Source organism: Suricata suricatta, chromosome 10 (assembly GCF_006229205.1).
Source record: "Suricata suricatta isolate VVHF042 chromosome 10, meerkat_22Aug2017_6uvM2_HiC, whole genome shotgun sequence".
In the NCBI taxonomy this organism is placed as follows: Eukaryota; Metazoa; Chordata; class Mammalia; order Carnivora; family Herpestidae; genus Suricata; species Suricata suricatta.
This window is the reverse complement of record NC_043709.1, coordinates 99,556,034-99,580,204: the sequence shown is the minus strand read 5'-3', so window position 1 is coordinate 99,580,204 and position 24,171 is coordinate 99,556,034. Positions and strand designations below refer to the sequence as shown.

Genomic DNA, 24,171 nt, shown 5'->3' with positions numbered 1-24,171 from the left:
CCTATTGCTTTTGCATGTTCCCTAAAATATTTTTGGAATTACATGCTCCTCTGTACACTTTTGAGTTGACATCTAAAATTTTTATCAGAAATTTAAATAGTTGCAGAGGATGAAATTTTCCAGCAAATCATGAATAGTGACATTTTATTTATTTTTTATTCATTCATTCATTTATTCATTCATACATCTGTCATTAAAAAATTTTTAATTCCAGTATAATTAACACATAGTGTTATGTTAGTTTCAGGTGTACAGTGGAGTGATTCAGTGATTCTATATGTTACTCAGTGCGCATCATGATAAGTGTATTCTTAATCCCCCTGACCTATTCATCCATCCCCCTACCTACCTCCCCTTTGTTAGCCATTGGTTTGTTCTCTATAGTTAAGAGTCTGTGGGGTTTTTTTTGTCTCTGCTTTATTTGTTCATTTTTTAAATTTAAAAAATTTTTAAATTCCAAATGAGTGAAGTCATATGGTATTTGTCTTTCTCTGATTTATTTCACTTAGTGTTATACTTTCTAGGTCCATCTATGTTGTTACAAATGGCAAGAATTCATTCCTTTTTATGGCTGAATGATATTCCATTCATACATATACCACATCTTCTTTATCCATTCATCTATTGATAGACACTTGGGCTGTTTCCATAATTTGGCTATTGTAAATATGCTGCAATAAACAAAGGGGTTAATGTATCTCTTTGAATTAGTATTTTTGTATTCTTTGGGTAAATAACCAGTAGTGGAAATACTGGATCCTGTGGTAATTCTATTTTTAATTTTGGGGGGAATTTTCAAACTGTTTTCCACAGTGGCTGTACCAGCTTACATTCCCACCAGTTGTGTATGGGGGTTCCTTTTTCTCTATATCTTTGTTCACACTTATTGTTTCTTGAGTTTTTTATTTTAGCCATTCTAACAGGTGTGAGGTGATATCTCATTGTGGTTTTGATTTGCACTTCCTTGATAATGTGATGTTGAATATCTTTTCATGTGTCTGTTGGCCACTTGTAGGTCTTTTTTTTTGCTCTTATTTTTTATTTATTAATTTATTTTAATAGTTTATTGTCAAGTTGGTTTCCATGTAATAGAGAACCCAGAACTGGGCCCACAAATGTATGGCCAATTAATTTTTGACAAAGCAGGAAAGAGTATCTAATGGAAAAAAGACTGCCTCTTTAGCAGGTGGTGCTGGGAGAACTGGACAGCAACATGCAGAAGAATGAAACTAGACCACTTTTTTATGCCATATACAAAAATAAACTCAAATGGCTGAAGGACCTGAATGTGAGACAGGAAGCCATCAAAACCCTATAGGTCTTCTTTGTAGAAATTTCTGTTCATGTCTTCTGCCCATTTTTAATTGGATTATTTGGTTTTTGGGTGTGGAGTTGTATAGATTCTTTATATATTTTGGATACTAACTCTTTATCAGATATGTCATTTGCAAATATCTTTTCCCATTCAGTACATTATCTTTTAGTTGATGTAGTCCCAATGGTTTATTTTTGGTTTTGTTTCCCTTGCATCAGGAGACAATCTAGAAAAATGTTGCTACCACTGATGTCAGAGAAATTATTGCCTGTGCTCTCTTCTAGGATTTTTATGGTTTCAGGTCTCACATATAGGTATTTAATCCATTTTGAGTTTCTTTTTGTGTATGGTATAAGAAAGTGGTCCAGTTTCATTCTTTTGTAAGTTGCTGACCAGTTTTCCTAATGCCATTTATTGAAAAGACTTTTTCCCATTACATATTCTTTACTACTTGCTCAAAGACTAATTGACCATATAGTTATGGGTTTACTTCTGGGATTTCTATTTGGTTCTATTGATCTATGTGTCTATTTTTGTGTCAGTACCATGCTGTTTTTATTACTACAGTTTTGTTCTATGTCTTGAAAAATGGGATTGTGATACATCCAGTTTTGTTCTTCCTTTACAAGATTGCTTTGGCTATTCAGGTCTTCTGAGAGTTCCACATAAATTTTAGGGTTATTTGTTCTAATTCTGTGAAAAATGCTGTTGGTGTTTTGATAGGATTGCATTCTGTAGATTGCTTTGGATAGTATGGACATTTTAACAGTATACATTCTCCCAGTCCATGAGCATGGATTATCTTTTTTGTGTCATCTTCAATTTCTTTCATCAATGTTTTATAGTTTTTGCAATACAGGTCTTTCACTTCCTTGGTTAAGTTTATTCCTAGGTATTTTATTATTTTTGATGTAATTGTAAATGCAACTGTTTCCTTAATTTCTCTTTCAGCTAGAATAGTGACATTTAAAATGAAACTGCTATACCAGTCTTTCAAATATGCTGAGAAGAATCTAAAAACCATAGACAATACCTTTCCAAATCTACATATTGTTCAGTCATTAGTCGTTCATTATCCTAACTTTCTAGGAAGAATATCTTCCAATAAAAAGGCTTTACTAAGACTCATCATATATTATTTATTATATATTTTTCTTAAATTCTTTTTGTTATAGAGTTAAATTAGATAAAACAGGAAAAAATAACCCTAAAAATGGAAATTTCGCATTTTAGGATTGTATCAGTGAACAAAGATATTTTGACTGTGAACAAAGATCTAATTTCTCTGTTTTTTTCCTCTCTATTCTGTTTCTTTCCATATATATTTATGTTAGTCTATTTAATTATCTGTCTGTCCATCCATCCATCCTAAAATTCTATTTTCTAGATTGTCTCAAAGTTAAAGTGGTCAGAGGGATACATACACACCCTTGAGAATTATTAAACATAGTTTCACTTTGTGGTTGAAACTAATAAGTATTAAAATAATTTAGGTAATTGGGGCAACTGGATGGCTCAGTTGGTTAAATGCTCGACTTGATTTTTGGCTCAGGTCATGATGTCAGGGTTTGTGAGTTGGAGCCCCACATTGGGCTCTGTGCTGACAGTGTGGAACCTTCTTGGGATTCTCTCTCTCTCCCTCTCTCTCCACCTCTCCTCTGGTCATGCTCCCTCCCCCAATAAATAAACATTAAAGAATAAAATAAATAATTTAGGTAATAATAACTATAAATGATATCTTTGGTGGAATGAACACTGGCCTGGGAACCAGTAAACTTGGAGTCTAGTCCTGACTCTCTTGGGAAAGTCACTTCCCCCTTCTGGACCTCTGTAAAATGAGATAATCAGAGTACTTGGCTTCTATGGTTGATGATAGAAGATTTAATGGAGCTTTCCTGAACCAATCCACTTCCAATACCAAGAATAATTAGGGAAGTATGGGATCTGGATTGAGGTTCCCCCTGCCCAGAACTGATTCAGCTTCCTCCTAACCTAAGTGTGAGTGAGACTGAGGAGGGGGACAAGGTTGTGTATGGATATGACTGGGATCCCAGCTGCAAAGATAGATGACCCAGGGCTGAGGGTGACACCTGTAATTTCTCTACTTCTGTGCATCCTTATAGGTTTCAGTGGGTAATGGTGAGCCAGTAGATTTATACTTTGTTTTTCTTTTTTTTAATATTTTTAAATGTTTATTTACTTTTGAGAGAGAGAGAGAGAGAGAGAGAGAGAGAGAGAGAGAATGAATGTAAGTGGAGGAGGGGCAGAAAGAGAGAGGGAGATGCAGAATCTGAGGCAGGCTCCAGGCTCTGAGCTGTCAGCACAGAGCGCGATACAGCGCTCAAACCCATGGACTGTGAGATCATGACCTGAGCAAAAGTCGGATGACTAACTGACTGAGCAACCCAGGTGCCCCAACACTTTTCTTTTCAAGAAGATATTTTGTCAAATAGTAGGCTGATGCCCATTTGGTGATTTCCACTTCATTATCCCTTTCTCCCTTCCCAGTGTTATGAGTTGGGATATGTCATTCCTTAATTCAAGAGTGGTCAGCATGTACAATGGTTTATTTATTCTGACAACGAGATCTGGCCGCCATCCAGAGTAGCCTACGTCTAGTTGGTGCTAATACCTATTTAGAATAACATGGCTAAAACCAATCCTCAGGATACTGAGACAACCCTAAATTAGGAGTCAGAAGACCCATGCTCTGGGCCTTTTGGCCACTGGCTTGAGGTTATCACTTAATATCCTCGGGTCCTTATCTATAGAAGCCAAGTTTGGCCTAAGTCCCACCAGCTCTAATGTGTGACCCCACAAGAGTGAACCCACTGTATTGTGCTTGTTGAAGGTGCTGGGCTTGCCGCCAACCCACTTCATTCAGACGTCCTCCAGGAGACAGACCTTTTTTGGTAAGTCCCCAGGTCTAAATTTCTTTCTCCCATTGTGATGATGAACTTTTACAGACCTTAAAGATATCTTCCATACTCTAAACCCCATTTAGTGCTTTTCCCATGGCTCATCCCAAAGGGCAAGTTGTGATTCGGAGTTTCTGTTAGAAAAATAAAAAGATGCTAAGAAGTGGTGTCAGAAAGCATGATGGAGGTGGAATAGGGAGTCACATTGCAAAGGAGGTTTTGGCATAAAAATAACCAGGTTCCTATTAAGAAAATCTATCAGCAGATCTTGAAACTCTGAAATATTATAATTACGTCCTCTCCTGTAAATTTCCCTTATTCCTGCGAGCAGCTTGCCCTTTCACACTATGTACTGCACAGCGAAATCAAAGAGCAGAAGCTTCTTTTCAAGAAGAGTGGGAAATTTCTTTGCTATATTATATAATTAATGGAGCATTATTCTTTCCTGCTGAATTTCTCTTAAATCCCCAGATCTTTACTATGCCAGGATCATTGAAACTTGGCTATAAAATGGGTAAATAAAGGTTGTCAGGACAGTTTGGCTGTGGGTGTGTTTTCGCTTGCCAGTTACATAGGGGACATTTGCCCAATTGCTGGAATTAAGCCTCATCCATGGGCCCATGCTGTTTCCAGGCTCCGGATTTTCTGAACCTCTGCCTTTCTACTTGACTAGTGCTGTACAATATGGACAAGTGGATCAACAAGGTCCAACTGAGGCAAGGCTCCAGGGCACTATGAACCAAAAAGATGAAGTCAGTCTCATATCTAAAATCCTTTTAAAGAACCACAAGAACCTAAGGGAGTCTTAAGTAAAAAAAAAAAAGAAAAAAAAGAAAGAAAGAAAGAAAGGAAGAACGAAAAGAAAAGGAAGAAAGGAAGAAAGAAAAGAAAAAAGAAAGGAAGGAAAAAAGAAAGAAAGAAAGAAAGAAAGAAAGAAAGAAAGAAAGAAAGAAAAAAAGAAAAAGCCATAATGAAATGGAGGTTCAGCTATGTGGAGCAAAGCTAGATGTTAGGGAAGAGGGACTCCACAATTAGGGCCCTATGCCATCTGGAATGACATTTCTGACCAGACATTCTCATCAGGTTAATTTACAGGCTTATATTGGCTACAGGATCTCCATCACTCCTAGCATTCTCACCTCTTACTTCCACCCAAGAGTGCCCTCAAAAATGGGGTGAGGGAAAATCCCCTACTTTCTTTCTGTAACTTGCCCCATCAAGAAAAAAAGTTTGTAGCAAAGTGAATGGACCTCGTGAGTGTCATGCTAAGTGAAATAAGTCAGGCAGAGAAGGATAGATACCATATGTTTGCATTCATAGGTCTAACAGGAGAAACCTAACAGAGAACCATAGGGAGGGGAAAGGGGAAAGAGAGCTGGGGAGAGAGAGGGACACAAATCATGAGAGACTATTGGATACTGAAAAAGAACTGAGGGTTGAAGGAGGAGGGGGAGGGGGAAGGGGTGATGGTCATGGAGGGGGGGCGCTTGTGGGGAGAAGCCCTGGGTGTTATATGGAAACCAATTTGACAATAAACTATTATTTAAAAAAATACCCTAAATGGGAGATCCTTTTGGACTAAAAGGTTTTAGTCATATTGGTGGTCAGTCAGTATACACTGGTTTAATCATATGGGGGGGGGGAGTTAAAACGTAGTCTTTTTTTTTGCATCATTTGGTAAAAAGCCCCTGCCATAGCTACAAGTATCTGTGGCCCCTTTCCCAAGACTCATTGGATTCTATGACCCAGAAACTAAAAATTTAAGGCCTGGTAAGTAGAGCGTCCTTCATGATCCTGTTTCAGTGCCAAAGATGTCATCCTTTGTGATTGGTCAGTCCCGTGCCATTCTAATGGTTAAATCTTTGAGATGTCACCTTGTAGTCACAACCAGAACTTTGAATACCTTCTCCTTGGGCACAGTCAGTGTCCTGGTTGCCTTAAAACAGGGCTTATGCACTAACACTTTTTCTAGAGCAGTCTGATGGCTGGGTAGGAAGATCCGGCTGACTCGTTTGTATAACTAACACATAGAGCAATAGAACTGGTCTTGTACCCCAAATATATTTTTCTCATTCACCATGTTTAATTTAGCCTTTTGGATTTTGAAGGATTTGGGGAAAGAAAAGTAGGGATAATGGTATTCCCTCTTGCTAGACAGACATTGAGGGAAGGTTACATCTTAGGGTCATAACACTGAACTCAGGATTATACATTGTGGGGAGCACTAAAAGGACAGTAATATAGGGCATAGTAAGAGGGTCTGGTTAATAGAGTTCTGGTTTTTCCCATTAGCATGAGGCTTTAAAATAATGATGCGTTTTTGGTAGCAACATCCACGTCTTCACTTCTGAATAAGAAAGGACTTTATTGGGAGCTACATCCTCTCCAGTGTTTCCCAAACTTTATCTAATTATAATAATCAGTTGAGGAGGGGTGCCTGGGTGGCTCAGTCAGTTGAGCATCTGACTCTTGATTTCTGCTCAGGTCATGATCCCATGGTTCATGAGATTGAGCCCCACATGAAGCACTTTGCTAACAGCATGGGGTCTGCTTGGGATTTTCTATTCCTTCACCCTCTCTGTGCCCATTACCTCCTCAAAGTAAACTTATAAAAAGAAAAGAATCAGTTAAGAATGGCAAATAATTCCCATTATTTTTTGGTATAGCCAATGATATAGCAGATTTGAGGTGGAACTCAAGAGTCTGTTTTTAATAACTGCTCTTTGTGACTCTTACGATAAGGTAAATTTGAGAACCACTATGTTCACCTCAATTCTTGGCTCACCCTTCCCCAGATTTGGGCTGCCAACAGCTCCCCAAATCCCAGCCACTTGTAGTTTATACACTTGATTAGCAACAAAGTGACGTTGCCTCAAGGGTAGTAAGATTCTTAAATGCTCTAGGCAGCAAGAAGGAGATGGAGATAATTAAATATTGGGGAGTGTCTGAGGGATGAGAAAAGCTTGTATAAGAAAAACAATTACATACAACTTTATGAGCTGTTATTTATAAGCTGGTGAGCCTGATTCTTCAGTCATTTGTAAAAAGGGCAACATAGGATCAAATGGGAGTAATGATGCCACAGTCAAAAAGGAGATGGAGTTTATATGAGTTCACAAGATCTATACCCTATGCAATATCCCCAATTTATTTTTATGTCTGTAGATACACATATCCCTGTGTGTATATACATACACATACACATTTGTGGTCTCTTCTAGGAATTTAGTATGAGCAGATGTTCTTTTTGAGGCCCCACAAACTGCATTAATTACAAAAGTATTAGAAGGGCTTCATTATACACCTTCCAGAATGCCCATCATATGACCCCCACTGAGTTTTGTGAGAATTCAGTTTAGTATATAAATTATATATATCCATCCATATGCAGATTTGCAAGGTATGAGCACAAGTGGTTGTCTTTTCTGAACATGCACACAAGAGTATAGATGTCCAGATGAGTGGCCTCACCTTCAAAGCATTGCACAGAACATTTTAGTGAAACCTCTGGAGCGGTCTTCAGGGCTTCTTTTCAAGCATGACAAATACTTTTGGTAAGGGTTTTAATCAGTGAAAAATGACTGAAGAAAGTCATTTCCAGGCTGTGTCTTAATCAACAAACCAAGTTTGGTCCTTTCAATTTATGGACAAAATTTTGATGTGACCATTAAAAGTAATGAGATTGATTTGCTTGTGTGGCTTGTAAATGAGTTCTGAAAGCAGATGATTCTCCTACAATAACTTTCTTGTTACACTTCAGAAATATCCCCAATTCTCATTTTATTGGGTTAGTGGGAAAGGAGTGAGGGCATAGGAATCCAAGAATATACAACATCTTTTTTGTACAGAACTTTTTTTTTCGCTTCAGATTTATTATTACTATATTATCATTAATTATCATTATTATTTTACCTTGGTTAATATTAGACCATTAAACTATTTGGTTTGGGGAAGAGGAGGTGGAAAGGAGGCTCAGAACATACTGGATAGTGGGGAGAACTGTTTGTAAAGATTAATCACATTCACTGGATAATGTATATGTGGTTCTTTCCATCTGACTGAGACTGAGGGCATGCTTGTGTGTATGGGAGAGTGTGGTGTAGGACCAAGACCAAGCTGCAAAAACCACTCTAAGAAGCAGCAAGTTTGAGTGAACAGCTGTGATGTGGCCAGTGAATATTAACACCTGGAACTAAACACAGAATGTTGTATCTCTAAAGATTCCAAAGGTTTTCCTAAAAATATGACCAACAAAAGAGGGAGAAAAAGATACCCGGATTCCAAGGATCTCACGATGGTGCTGAAAACCTATGATGCCAGCTTCCTGGACTTTCTCAGAAGGTGTTTGGTGTGAGTTTGTCAGGGTGTCTTTGCCTTTAGGTCTCCTCTTAAACACTGTACTTGCCCACACATTTGCTGGTGGAAGTCTGGGACTGGGACACAGTTATAAAAATAATAATACTGACCAGAGAGCTTGAGAATCTGTAGAATGCTTTCCCTTATCAGACTGCTTTCTTCCCTTCCTGTGTGATTAGCAGGGCAGATGATTTGCTTCATTTTGAGATGTGGAGGTTGAGGCTCAAACAGTGACTTGCCTTGGATTACAGTGTGTGAATACAACTTGCCTTCTTGGCCTCAAACTGCCTGGCAGCAAGGTGTAGGCAAGTTTCTAAATAGCTTTTGCTTCATGAACTGCAGTCAACTTCCTCCATGTTGTAACTGCTTACATGCATACCCAGTGTACGGCCTCTGGTTCCCTCCCTATTCCCCTGCGAATTACAGCCTAAATCCTCTTTGTATTAAGGAATTAGGGAAGGGTGATCTAGAAACCATTTATTTTGTACAGCTTTTACAAATTTATATGCTTATGTTGACTCTTAGAAATTAGGTTCAGTCAAGTCACAGTGAAGGACGGACCACTACAAAAAGCCCTCAGAGCAGTGCCAAGTTTACAAGGTGTTTAGAACATGTTAGCTCTTGTCATTACTTTAAAAGAAGGTTTTGCAAGTGTGTTTCCACTGAATGGCAAATAGATTAGCTGCATATTTGATAATTCTTGTCTCTCTCTGGGCCTCAGTTTCCTTTTCTGTATAATAGGGGCATTCCTAAGGTGCCTTCTAGATATATCAGTCCTATCATTGCTTAGCATTTTTAGAGGCCATAGGTTTATGGTCTCTCATTCTTTTAGTGGGAAGGAGTCGTTTTAGCAAAATACTTTTCTGGCATATGTGCAGTAGCTCAGAGGAGAAGCCATCAAGTACTTCTGAAGGTTTTCCCATTTGGGGGTCATGCTACTCATCTGGAGAATGGAGACAGAGAAGGATCCTGTACTCCGTCATTATCCCCATGTCCCCACCCACCACCAGCTTCTTGCTGAGGCTAGAGAATGAATGTGCTTTAACAAATGACAGAAACTCACTACTGAGATAGAGGTGAATTATCCAGAAACCCCAGCCATCCAGAACACTGCTCAGAACCAAGAAAGACATTAGTTTCTTCTTTTGGAGGAAAGGGCTGGTTGCTCACAACTTGTAAGGAGCAGTCATGCTAATGGGGCCTATTATCTGATCTTTTTTTTTCACTAATTAGCAAATTTTTGGAATGAGAGACTAGAAGTTTTGAGTCAAATTTTATAGAAGTAAATGTAAAGCCCTGTGGGGAGTTGTAGCCTGACAGCAATTCATTTGAAAAAGAACTGGGAGCTTGCGTTAAGACCTTGATGAGCCTACAGTATTAATACCATTTACCTGCAGTTAGAAGGTATTCCCAGCATGGTGGCCACCAGCAAGACAACAGCTGGAGTTTCCTATGCAGGAAGGTGGCAGCCAGGTCATATGAGCAACACTTAGTAGCCATCTAACTGTTTTCAGATAGTTGGAGGCTTGTGACATAACAGACAGATGACTTGTCCCGTTCTCTATACAGTAGCCCCCTTACCCAGGGCTTCACTTTCCATAGTTTCAGCTACTCGCAGTCAACTGTGGTCCAGAAGCAGATAGTCCTCCTTCTGACATCTGTCAGAAGGTCGTTAGTAGCCTAGCAGGACATCACACTGCCTATGTCATCCACTCACTTCCTCCCGTCACATGGGCGTTTTATCATCTCACCTCCTAAGAAGGATGAGTACAGCACTAGGAGATGTTTTGGGAGGAAGAGACCACATTCACGTAATTTTTCTTACAGTATATTATAGTAATTCTATTTCATTATTAGAATCTCTCACTGTGCCTAATTTATAAATTAATTTTGTCATAGGTATGTGTATAGGAAAACACATAGTATATATAGATTTTTGCACCACTGCAGTTTCAGGCATCCACTCAGGGTGGAAGGTATTACCCCATGGAGAAGGCAGGACTATTGTAATGTTAGTAGAATTAGAACCTGGGTCTGTTATTAGTATGCAGGCTCAATAAAAATAAATAATTTTTAAAGAATTAGTTTTATCAATATTGGAATAGCTAATTATGTAAGTGCCTTGTCACTAAAAATACTCAAGAATAGCTAGATGTGCGCCTTGTCAGTGCACTGGAGATTCGACTGGATTATACCAAAATCTCTTTATAATCTTAATATTGTTGTATTCTATAATGTTCTGTGTGATATAATTGAAATGCCAAATTTTGGGAATTGAAATTAAGCATCTCTTTGTTTTGATCTTAGTTTACTGACCTCTAAATCCCAGTGGTTAAGATTTTCTCCAATATTTCTTGTGAGGGAATTTCCAGGAACTCTGGAAGATTTGGGCTCTCATATATTCCTTGGTTTGTCATGTAAATTTCCTAAAAAGATTATTTCGTAGTTGTTTCCAGGTACTTTACACGTTGTAATCTTTGAGTTATAACAAAGCTTAGATTGGTTAAGAACGAACTATTTTTATTATACCTTATTTAGATCCTTTGTTGGGGTCTTTTAAAATATTTTCAATATTAGGAAGGGAAGCAAAACAATAACGCATGCTGGGCTTTGTTGGCATATAGATGGGAACCTTCTCTTCGCATGACCCCTGACCAGGCCCTCAAGCATGCTTGGATTCATGAGCCACGGAATCTCAAGCCATGTTCCAGGCCCCAGACCCTGAGGAAATCCAGTGTCTGTTTCCCCTCTGAGGCTCAGAAGGACAAGGTTCAAGGGCATCCTCACTTGGGCAAAAAAGGTACAGTCAGTCCTCTTCCCATAGTCCAGGGATCAGGTATCTCTGGAGGATTGCATGTCAATTTCTCTGAACTCCACCTTGGATAATTATTCTGACTACATCACTAGGAGCCTACTGTTTCTCGCTTTTGAGATAGAACCTCTTTCAGGAGACTTGCTTCTAGCTGGATTTGCCCTTTTTTGCCCCATTATCATTAGGATTTTCCATTTTTCTCCTGTTTTCAGTTCTTTTCTCCTCCTTTCCTTTTCTTTCCTGTGCCCTCTTCTGGCTGGCCTATAATTACCTTCTGAATTTTTATCAGACTGATTGTGGCATTATGCAGATATCTTTTATGTGCAATACAGCCTCATGGCTTTGTATATTGTCCCTGGGGTCAGGTCCCTGGGACTAATTCTGGTTCTACCGTCTACCAGGTGCGGGCCCTTGGGCAACTGAGTTAGCCTCTCTGTGTCTCAGTTTTTGAGAATGTGTCTCATTTATGAGAATGAGAATAATGCCTATTCTCTATGGTTGCTAAAGGATCAAAGAAATTAATAAATGTAAAGTGCTTAGAATAATGCCTGGCACACAGAATGCACTTTACAAATGAATTGTTTTTATATAACTACACCCAGGATTTTCCCAAATTGGTTTATGGTCTAATGGACAGAATGCAATTCACACTTGTTCCTTCTGTCTTCTCTCTCCTTTGGCAGAGGTGACCATCAAAGAAGGGACCAGAGACAAACTGAAAGGTGGCATCACTGAGCAGGTTCAGCATTCAAGTGACCAGCAGGGCATTCTCCAGCATGCACCTGAAGCTATCCGGTTGCCTCAGCTAACAGAAGCTTCCAAAAAGCCGGAGGCACTTGTTGGACCAGAGGAGTCCAAGACGTCCTCAGGGCATCAAAGTAAAGACTCCTCATCTAAGAGCATGAATATTTTACCACCTATTGTATGACCTTTGCTGAAGGTGTGTCCTGTTCATTTCCACCAATGATTTTTATTAGAGACAACACTTATATTGTACGATATTACAGATGGTTGTTTTTTAATGCATAAAGGTTTGTTTTTAAAAAAACTTTATTCATATGGCTAGTTAAGCACGATGCCTATTATGAGAGATAGGAGAGAATGTCCCTGCAACCTACCCTCCCTTCTTACGCCCTCAATCAGATAAAACAGTGTATGTATATGGGGAGAGGGGTAACTACTCAGAGTTAGAGCATCACTAATAGAACTCTAAAGAAAAGAACTTTTTTTTCTTTTCTCCCAAGACAGCTAATCTGTTAGGATTCTTACTAGTCTGAATTCATCTACTAATTAGTTTAAGCAACAAAGGGCATTTATTGGCTCATGTAATTTTGGAATCAGGAGGGGAAGTTTCAGGCACAGCAGAATCTAAAAATTCAGACAAGGTCATAGGGCTCAGACTCCCTCTCCACCTATTAGTCTTCTTTTTGTGGTTTTCATTCTAAAGACAAGCTCTGCCCAGATGTTAAAGTGACCAACATTATCCAGTAAAAAGATGCATTGTGGGCATCAGAAATGATTGGATTTGAACCGAGCACTATGAGACATTGGGATCCTGTGACTGGCCAGCCTGGATCACAAGCCTACACTGTGATGGTGGTAGCACCGTGGCTGATGCTTCTCTAGGACCGTGGAATAGGGGACAGAGCATTTCCCAAAGGAAGAGAAGTTGAGTAAATAACAGGATATGTTCATTTATCTACTATCCTATAAACATCCTTATCTACACGAAGTTCTTAAGATCATAACCTCATAAACAGCATAGAAAAATATCTGGGTTTATAGTTTTCATTTTAATCATTGTGTCATATTCCACAAAGGAAGATACCCTTCACCCTGGAAAGGTGAAACAGAATGAGAATAGCAGAGGGTCAAAAGAAAATAGGAAATATAAATATTCCAGGGGCCCCCCAAGAGATAGAATTAATACAGAAGTTAGGAACCAAAGGAGAAAGTTTCTAGAAAGATGAAAATATAAAATCTTCTGTGAGGGTAAGAACAGAAAATGCCTCTTAGGTGTGTAATATGGACATTAAATCAGAGAAGTGTCCTAACAGGTGACTTGTCCCAGGTCCTATACTCAGAAAACTACAGAACTGGCACTAGAACTCAGGTCTTCTGGACCTTTTTTAAAAATATAATTTATTGTCAAATTGGCTTACATATGACACCCAGTGCTCATCCATCCCAAGAAGTGCCCTCCTCAATGTGGACTTTTTTTGACACCAACTATGGGTAAAGTTGAGGAAGACTGTTGTTCTGAAGAGACAGGGGAAGAAGCCAAGTGCTCCATATCATAATGAGAATGACTCAAGTTGAATAGAAGATATTTTGTGATTTGCATGATTATAAAGGCTAAATAGTCTTATTCTTAGGGAACATTTTAAGGCCAGGGATCTGCAAGTTGTAGCACAGACATATCAGCACATTAGCAGGGCCTCCCAGTCCAGTGCTATTTTTCTTCTTGTTATCCATCTGATTATTTAATTCCTGAAATTTCTTGACCTCATTTCCCACTGGATCCCAAGGAAAGCAAACACCTGGAGTCTTTTAATTGTAATTTTTTTAATTTTGTGTCCTTGCTTGCACGGACAGGAAAATCTGCAAAATCCAGTGACTAGCATAAGATGACGTGTCTGTGATGAGTGGTATGAAGATAACGCTAGGGCTCTGTGAGGATATGGAGGAGAGCTGTGGAAGGGAGAAGGGAGGGGACAAGGGAAAAACAGTGGGTGGGCTCTGATCAAAGGTTCGCCATCAGCCAGTCCAGCAACTGCAGCCGCGTGACATTTCCCACTGCCTCATCCAGCTGTCGCTCCTTCTCATAGCGCAGCACCGACTGCAGGACCTCACCTACACTGCGTCCTTTGTCCACAGCAGCAGCCGAGAGTTGAAGTAGCTGTGGAAAGGAAAGAAAGCAGTAGTGTCGGGGCAGGGCATCCCAGGACAGACCTGGCAAGGCTAGAACAAAGAGGCTGGGCAGAACTTGGAAAACTTTGGAAGAAGAGGCTCCAATGAGATGCTGAGAAGACTTCCATAATTGGGAAGAAGAGATGTTAGCATCCACCTGTCTATCATATGGAAAATATGATTGCCTACTAAGACTAAACTTGCTACCCCCAGTAGGTATTTGGTCAATGGTAGTTTTGTTTTCCAAGAACTTTAAAGTTCTTAAGCTCACTGTAATATAAAGGTCTTCCATCATTGTCCTTAGACCAACAAGGGCAGAGGTGAAAAAATAGCCAGAGGACAAACGGACATGTTGCTTCCCATGCCCCACAGAACAGAGAGCCTAGAATGCTAGAGCAGGAGAGCAGCTCAGAGATCCATTCAGCCCCCATGAAGATGTGGCCCAGAGAGGTGGCAAGACGTGTCAGTAAAACAGTGCTAGAAATTAGCAGAGGCAACATGCACACGCAGGTCTCCAAACCCCATGTTTTTCTCTCTTTCTAAGCTCAGAATGAGAAAAATTTACCAAAGCAATAATTCTGCCCATACAAACACAGTATATTGCCATTCATCTAAAGTAACCAGATTTTTGGGCCCCGGGGTGGCTCAGTTGGTTAAGTGTCTGACTCTTGGTTTCAGCTCAGGTCATGATCTCACAGCTTCTTCATGGGTTCGAACTCTGTGCTTGCAGTGCAGAGCTTGCTTGGGATTCTTTCTCTGCCCCTCCCTCACTTGCTCGCTCGCTCGCTCTCTCTCTCTCTCTCTCAAAATAAACTTAAAAAAAATAAAGTAACCAGATTTTTATTTTGTGTATTCTGCACCTGACTCTTTGAGAAACAGTTAAAAGGAAAAAAAAAAAAAAACTAGGCCAAATATCAGGAGCTTTCCCAAAGGGGGAAATTTCCATGACAGAAACTAAAGTAACATATGGATATTCTTAAAACAAATGAAAGGCCCAAAGAGAAGATATAATTTTAGAACTAAAAAATATGGGATCCAAGTGAAAACTTGTCATATGGGCTAAATTGAATGAAGATGAGAGAGAAAAGTCAGTGAACAAAGATGGATTCATAGAAAAAAACCACATTGAACAACATAAGAGATGGATTTGGATTAAACTTTCTGTAATAAAACCTCTTTGAAAAAATAAAGAGAGCTCAGGGGCCTATGAAATAATGCCAAAGGTCTTACATTTATGTCATTAGAATTCCAAGAGAGCAGAAAAGAGTGTTGCAGAAAAAATACTGAAATAATGGACACAAGTTTCTCTAACTTGCCAAGAGATATAACTGGCAAATTCAAAAAGCTTAGTGAGCCTAAAATAAGATAAACCCAATGAAATTCACTTTAGGACCTGTCATAATCAAATTATTGAAAATAAAAGAAAAAGAAAAATCTGAAAGCAGCCAGAGAAAGTGCTGTATTACTTTTAAGAGAATAATTCAAATGACAGTATATTTTGGTCAAAAAACAAAAAGGTCAAAAGAAAATGGCAACGTTTTTAAGCACTAAAAAGAACTGCCAAATTAGAATCCTGTATCAAAACTTATACTTCAGGAATAAGGTAAAAAATGTTTATTTATTTGAGAAAATGTGCACATAAGCCACAGGGGTGGGGGGGAGGGGGGAGGGGGGAGAGAGAGAGAGAGAGAGAGAGAGAGAGAGAGAGAGAGAGAATCCCAAGCAGGCTCCACCCTGTCAGTGCAGACCCTGATGTGGGACTGGATCCTGTGAGATCATGACCTAAGCCGAAAATAAGAGTGGGCTGCTTAACCAACTGAGCCACCCCAATGCTCTCCATAGACATTTCAGATCAAACAGAACTAAAAGAGGGGCACCTGGGTGGCTCAGTTAGTATCCAACTTTGGCTCAGGTCATGATCTCGAGGTTTGTGGGTTTGAGCCCTGCATTGTGCTCTGTGCTGACAGCTCAGAGCCTGGAGCCTGCTTTGGTTCTGTGTCTCTCTCTCTTTGCCCCTTCCCTGCTCACACTCTCTCTCTCACTCAAAAACAAATAAAATATTTTTTAAAAAGCCTTAAAAAAACCCAAAAGAAGTCAGTGCCAGAAAATGTGTTCTAATTCTTCAAGCAAAAGGAAAATAATGTCAGAAGGAAACTGGGAACATCAAGAATGAATGACGAACAACAGAAACAGTAAAAATCTCAATAATAACTTTTCTCAGTTCTTTAAAGTACTGGCATACCTTGAAGATATTGTGGGTTCAGTTCAAGATCACCATAATAAAGTGACATCACAATAAAGTGAGTCAAATTTTTTTGGTTTCACAGTGTATATAATAGTATGTTTACACTATTAAGTGTGCAATAGCATATGTCCAGAAAACAATAAAAATGTCAACCATTATCTGAGTTGTCAGTGAGTTTTTATCATGATTACAGATCACCATAACAAATATAAATAATGAAAAGTTTGAAATATTGTGAGAATTGCCCAAATGATACACAGACACAGAGTCAGCAAATACTGTTGGGAAAATGGCCCCATAAGACTTGCTGGATACAGGGTTGCTACAAACTTTCAAATTTGTAAAAAAAAAACACAATACCTGCAAAGCACAATAAAGTGAGGCACAATAAAATGGGGTTTGGCTGTATTTTTTATAATTGTAAGCAAAAATAACATTGTCTAAGGATTTTTTAATATATGTAGATTACATTAAATAACTACAACATAAGGGAGAAGGTAATGAGACCTACAAAGTAGTAAGATTTATACACCACAGTTTCCATTGGTTCTACATAGTCTCTAAGAAGTATGTATACTGTATTCCTGAGGGAAACTACTTAAAAAGCAGCACAGAGGGGCACCTGAGTGGCTTAGTTGGTTAAGCTTCTGACTTTGACTCAGGTCATGATCTCACATTCGTGGGTTCAAACCCTGCATCAGGCTCTGTACTGACAGCTCAGAGCCTGGAGTCTGCTTCCAATTCTGTGTCTCCCTCTCTCTCTGCCCCTCCCTGCTCATGCTCTCTGTCTCAAAAATAAAACATTGAAGAATTAAAGAAACACACACAGAGATATAGTAAAAAACACAACAAATTAAAACAATGCTAAAAAATTTAAGTAATCCAAAAGGCAGCAAAAAATGGGGGGAAAGGAGGTAAATTAGAACAGTAGACCCAAATCCAAAGATATCAATAATTAGGCTAAATGTAAATGATATAAACACACCAATTGTCAGAATGGGTTAAAAAAACATGACCAGACTCTATGTTACCTACCAAAAAACTCTCTTCAAATGATACAGGTAAGTTAAAAGTAAAAATATTAGAAAAAAAGTATCATTGAAACATCAATTGATAAAAAGCTAGAACCTCAACATTTATGGTCAAGTGATTGTTTATAAAGGGGAAAGATAATTCAAAAGGGCCAGCTCTCCATTTGTCTTTTCACCAAATGATGCTGAGAGAACTCATATCCACATGCAACAAGTGAATTTTGATGCCTACCTCAACTTATACACAAAAATGAACTCAACTTGGATCACAGACCTAAATATAAGTCATAAAAAAAAAAACAAGGGAGAAAATCTCCATGCCTTGGGTTAGGTCAGGGTTTCTCAATCTGGTCCTATTTACCTGATGGGCCAGGTAATTCTGTGTTGTGGGCTGTCCTGTGCCTTCTAGGATGTTTAGCAGCATTCCTGGCCTCTTCCACTAGACTCAAGTTCCAACTCTCTCTCAGCTGATAATACAGCAAAAACATATCTCTAGATATTGCCAAATGTCCCCTGGAGCCAAAACTGCCTCCAGTTGAGAACCACTGGGTTAGGCAAGGATTTATTAGATATAATATCAAAAAGCACAAACAATGAAGGCAAAAAATGACAAATTAGATTTTATCATTGAAAATTTTTGCTCTTCAAAAGACTCCATTGAGTAAGAAGACAAAGTGTAGACTGAGAGAAAATATGTGCAAATTATATATATCTGATAAAGTACCAGTATCCAGAATATATAAGGAATTCTTATAACTTGATTAAGAAGAAAACAATCCAGTTAAAAGATGGGCAAAAGAGGGGCACCTTTGTGGCTCAGTTGGTTAAGTGTCCGGCTTTAGCAAGGGTCATGATCTCACGGTTCATGAGTTCAAGCCCTGCATCAGGCTCTGAACTGACAGCTCAGAGCCTGCTTAGGATTCTCTGTCTCCCTCTCTCTCTGCCTCTCCCCTGATTGTGCTCTCTCTCTCTCAAAAATAAATAAACATTAACAAAAAATATGAGCAAAAGATTCACACTGACAGCTCACCAAAGAATATATATAAATGATTAATGAGCACATAAAATGATGTTTAACATTCTTAGTCATTTCAATGTATGTCAAATTAAATCTACAGTGAGATACCATTATAACAACTATTACCAAAAAAAGAATAATGTTGATGAAAATATGGAGAAACTAAAACCCATATACATTACTGGTGGGAATGTAAAATGGTACTGCTATCTTGGAAAATAGTTTGGGAGTTTCTTAAGAATTATGCTAACCATAAGATGTAGCAATCCCACTCCTTACCTAAGAGAAATGAGAATGTATGTCCACAAGAAGAGTTGTGAGTATTCATAATAGTATTATTCATAATAGCAAAAAAGTGAAAACAATCCAAATGCCCAGTAGCTAATGAATGGATAAACAAAATGCATGATATATATCCATTTCATGAAATTCAGCAATAAAGAGAAATGAAATACTGATACATACTTCAACATGGATAAACCTAAAAAATATTATACTTAGTGTAAAGATGTGTGTAGTCTTTTACTGATGTAGAAGACTGCATATTTTATGGCTCCATTATATAACATGACAGAAAGGTATATCTATGATGATGGAACACAGATAAATGGTTACATGTGGCTTGGGGAAAGAGAAATGTACCCTAGAAAGTTCTGAGATAGAGAAATAAGGAGTCCCTAGACTTATCAGATATTAAAACACATTACTGAATAGCGATAATTAAAACAGTATGCTAGTAAAATACTAGGAAAGGACAAACAATTAAATTGAAGAGAACAGAAAATTCAAGAAAAGAGCCAATAACAGGTAGCATCTAGAAAAAAATAAGAGATTGCATCCCTACCTCATACCTTATATAAAAATGAACTGAAAATGGATCAAAGTCTTAAGTATTTTTTTAATTTTTTTCCTTTTTATTTATTTTTTAAAGTTTTTTAAAATTTATTTTTATTTATTTAATTTTTTAAATTTATTTTTGATACAGAGAGAGACAGAGCATGACAGGGGGAGGGGCAGAGAGAGAAGGAGACACAGAACTGGAAGCAGGCTCCAGGCTCTGAGCTAGCTGTCAGCACAGAGCCTGACGCGGGGCTCGAACCCACGAACGTGACATCTGACCTGAGCCGAAGTCAGAGGCTTAACCGACTGAGCCACCCAGGCGCCCCTTAAGTATTTTTTAAAAATCATAAAAGTACTAAAAGAAAACATTGGCAATTTTTTTTAACATCTTGTAGCAAGAATGTTTTCCAAAGTATGACATGAAAGTCAGGAATAAAATTTTTAAATGTCCTATATTTGACTACATAGAGATTTTAAAATTTTTATACGGCAAAACAAACTACAACAAAAGAAAAGTACCAATCAAAAGACAGTGACAAAAATTATATTTAATATCATAAAGGCTTATTTTATTGCATATATAAAACTCTTATAGGTCAATAAGACAAAGGTAGCAACCCAGTAAAAAAATGGGCAGAGGCTAGGAACAAAATTCATCCACAAAAAAGGAAATTCAAGTGGCTCTCAAACATATCAAAAGATGATTGTCCTCATTCCTAATAAAAGAAAGTGCAAAGCAAGGCAACATTTGGCAAAGATGAGAAGTTTGGCACTTACTATCGGTTAAAGCATGGGAAACAGGCACTCTCCTATTGTTTTAATAGGTGTGCAAATTGGTACAAGCTCTATAGCAGGCAATTTGAAAATATATGTCGAATATAAAAATGCATTTCTCACAGACATCTTGAAATTCCTTTCCTTGGTATTTAGCACATATAGATGCATTAGAATCTGTGTGTTCAGCATTACTTTTGGACAAAATATTAGCAACTGAAATGTCCATATGCAGGAGAGTGGTTAAATACAGCATTCTCATACAATAATGTACAGCCACTAGAAAGAATGTGGCAGGTAATATGTTGCAAAAGGGAATATATATATATTGACTTAAGTAAAAAGTATATATAAGTATTTGCTTGTATATGCATGTGTATTTCTGGAAGGATAAAGAAGAAATTAATCAGAAAGGTTTTCTCCAGGGAGGGCAATAGGTTGGGAGATAAGGATAGAAAAAACCCTTAATTTCACTTCGCCTTTTGTGCCTTTGGCTTTAGTACTATACACATATTATCTATTCAAACATGAATACACATTTGTTTAAATGAATTGGGTTCATGGGCATTGCAGTGTTACTGCATCAGTATGAGAATGTTTCCATCCTCTTTCTCCTTTCCCAAAAGTCTCAAATCATTTTTAGGTAGTTTCTTTGATGTATACTTCATCCAGCTGTTATATACTGATATTCAATGCAAATCTATTCATTACTTGAAATTCTGATGTGCTGTTGCCTATCCTTTCCATTCTTTCCCTTTAATAGAATAGATGATCATCTTTATCTTTACAGTGGGCAAAGGTGTGTGTGCATGCACGTGTGTGTGTGTGTGTGTGTGTGTGTGTGTGTGTGTACAAGGAAAGCAAGCACATTGCCTTCGTTGTAAATAAGTATATTATAGACATTATAATTCAAAATAATATAAAACCAGGATGTGTTACGTAATTTATGTGTGATGGGGTTGACTTAAAATGTGGCTATAGAACAAAAGAATTTCACATATTATACACATGCAATTTATGCTCCTTTTTAGATTTTTTTCCTGCAGTATAAAGCTTTTGTGAATACAGGCTCCTCTACTAATTGTTATGCATCAAAATCGTTGTCTTTTAGAGACTGGAGAAACTGTAAAGAGACAGAACTTGCCGAGAACTCTTAGTGATGTATCTAGGTTTGGAACCCTATGTTGTGTCCTCTAGCCCAAACTCAATGTACACACATATGACCTCGGCATTTTGCTAAAATCGAGCGTCTAATTCAGTAGGGCAAGAGTGTAGCCTGAGACTTTGTACTTATAACAAGCTCCCAGATAATGCCAGTGCTGTTGGTCCACATACACACTTAGCAAGTTATAAATCATAGGGTTTCTTGTGTAGTATAGCCTCTTCTGTATGTTATACAATCCTGTGTCTTTTCAGTAATCAGATCAACCAAATAACCCAGTTATAAGGGCTACCAATGCCACTTAGTCTTCCACATCCTCTGGTTTCTATGAAATGAATTATTTTGATAAATAATTCCAGCCTCTTGTGCCATGCTTAGTACCTATTTGGTGCTATTCCATTTCTCTCAATTGAGATGAAATTATCAAAAGTCCTAAGTGTGTGCTGCATGTGTATGTGTGTGGTAGGGATGGTCTCTCTTTCTTAATTCCTCTATATTACCATGAAGCAGCAACTTGCGTATGTATTTTACTTTCCAGTCTCACAATTTCATTTCAAGGGAGGATTCCAGATGACAGCATGAGAGGATTCTGAACTCACTTCTGCCCACAAACACAACAAATCTACAGCTATATATGGAATAAGTCCCTCTGAAAAGGACCCAAAAGCTAGCTGAACAGTGCTTCCACAACGAAGTATAGAAGGGTATATATCTACACATCAAGATGGGTAGGAGAAGCAGCTAGACATGGTCTAGCAAGAAAACTCACCCTTGGCACAGTGAGCTACAGTCAGGAAAAATCTCTAATATGGAGCTTGTCCCTGAGAAGTGAGGGGTTTGTGCCCCATATCAGGCACCCCAACCCTAAGGAACTGCACCAGAGAGGTAAGCTCCTAACATATCTGGCCTTAAAAACCAACAGTGTTTACTTCCAGGAGAACCAAGCGGCTATAGGGAATGAAAAGTCTGCTCTTAAATGGTTTGTACACAAACCCACTCATCCTGGAACCCAGCAACAAAAGCAACAGTTTGAAAGGCTTCTAGACTATATGCAAAGGAGACTTATCTGTTAATCTTAAAGCATCTGCCACAGAAGCAGAAACCTACTGGGAGACAGGATGAAGGCACTGGCAGGTGTTATTTTTGTGTTTTCCTTCTGCCTTGTTGGTGCCAATCCTGGAAGATATCATTTTCACACCAACCCTAGCCTGCTAGTTCCAGTGAGAGCACCCTGTTCCTGCACACTGCAACCATGGCTCACCATGCCATAGCCAATAGGCAGGCACAAACCACAAAAGGGATGCTCTTTGAGTACCTGGCTCTGGTGGCCAAAGAGAATTGCATTTCTGAGCCCTATGGATCTCAGCCTGAAAGACAATCCTTGGCAGGCTGCCACCCCATGGCACTGCATAGACAGCAGACTGAAACACATCTCCAGTCTTCATGGGAAAGAGGCCTTGCCCCAGTTTGTTGATACCTCCTAAAAAGGAGCTTATGCACATGTCTAAATACATCCATTTTGCAATGGATTCCTTTGTCCAGGAACACCTTCAGATCTCCTGGTCTGGAAGTCTTCAGGAATTACAACTGTGGATCCACAAGTATATTTACATACCTTAAAAGTTTCTGCCTGAGGATCTGGCTTACAATGAACTTGAAACTAGGCAATGTCTGAAACACTGACAGATTTTGGCACTCCCTCAACAACTGGAACCTATTAAGAACAAATCAAGTGAGGTTCCGGTCAACATGCCGGAGAACTAGGGGGACCTGAAGTTTTCCCTCGTCTCTCAAACAGAGCAGTGTTGAGGCCAGAAGACTTGGAATTCCAAGAGTCTGAACTGCAGAGTGACGGAGAGAAAAATGGGAGAACTGGGAGAGAAAAAATGGCTAGCATAGGAACAGAGGGAAGGGATTCCTTCTGTGGAGAGACAAAAGGAAGAGACAGGCTGTGGGAGTGTAGGATTGTACTTGGACAAGAGAAAACCATGGACCAGGGAATGGGGAAAATGGAGAAAGAACCAATTTCTAACTGTGGGGCTTTCTCCAGACTGGGGCCAGTTGCCCTGTTTGCATGCCTGGGGAGGAGAGGAGTCAGCCCCAGGCTTGCTAACTAGCTCAGAGGTGCAGTCTGCAGGCAGAGAAAGCAATTCCCTTCTTTGAGTGCTGTGGGAAGAAGGCAAAGAGCCATTTAAAGGACAAAAGACCCTGTAGGCACCTGCCAACCAGAAGCCCTTTGTTGGCTAGCTGTGTAGAGTGGAACCAGGGTGCATAAAGTGGGATCCCTTAAGACATCAGGGTTTGAATCCCAGAGGAGTGGCTGGGATGTGCAGGAGCTGTGGAGCTGAACAAACTGGATTGCTTGTGTCTACATGGAACTGTGAGGAGCCAGAGGCCCCTTTTAAGCTGACTGGGTGGAGTGCCACTTCTTCAGAATCAGGGCATGCAGAGTGGGATCCTTTAAGACACTGGAGTTTGAATCCCAGCCAAGTGCCTGGAAGGCACAGGATACTGTGGAGCAAAACAAACTGGTCCACTTGTGCCTGCATGGCACTGTGAAGATGGCCTGAACAGAGTGGTTTAGGATACCCAGTCTGGGCAGAAGAGACTGGAGTGCTGCCATTTTTCTCCTTATCACCCACCAATACGGTGGGATTTCAGGGAATGGACAAGGGACCCACAGTGGAGGCGGGACACACCTACACCATACCATACCATGACCCTCCATGCCTGGTAACTGTGTATCCACAAGAGCAAGATTGACATTGACTGAACCAAATCGCCCCTCTT

At 39.1% G+C, this 24,171-nt stretch overlaps 2 protein-coding genes across 11 annotated transcripts in view; one reads left to right on the top strand and one right to left on the bottom strand.

Annotated features, from left to right (window-relative positions):
• Positions 1-12,449, top strand: part of DYRK4 (dual specificity tyrosine phosphorylation regulated kinase 4) — a 55,116-nt gene extending 42,667 nt beyond the window's left edge. For 5 of the 9 annotated variants that reach the window (XM_029954328.1, XM_029954329.1, XM_029954330.1 and 2 more), the window contains 4 exons: positions 4,167-4,227; positions 8,454-8,583; positions 11,214-11,389; positions 12,085-12,449. In XM_029954328.1, coding sequence (XP_029810188.1) covers positions 4,167-4,227; positions 8,454-8,583; positions 11,214-11,389; positions 12,085-12,329 — 612 coding nt within the window. In that variant the 3' untranslated portion in view covers positions 12,330-12,449. Of the gene's footprint in view, positions 1-4,166; positions 4,228-8,453; positions 8,584-11,213; positions 11,390-12,082 lie in introns of all 9 variants that reach the window. The other 4 variants (XR_003914348.1, XR_003914347.1, XM_029954332.1 and 1 more) reach the window with 4 other exon arrangements.
• A 1,497-nt stretch (positions 12,450-13,946) lies between these two features.
• Positions 13,947-24,171, bottom strand: part of AKAP3 (A-kinase anchoring protein 3) — a 41,386-nt gene continuing 31,161 nt past the window's right edge. For both annotated transcript variants that reach the window (XM_029954390.1, XM_029954391.1), the window contains exon 5: positions 13,947-14,300. In XM_029954390.1, the coding sequence (XP_029810250.1) occupies positions 14,145-14,300 (156 nt within the window). In that variant the 3' untranslated portion in view covers positions 13,947-14,144. The remainder of the gene's footprint in view (positions 14,301-24,171) is intronic.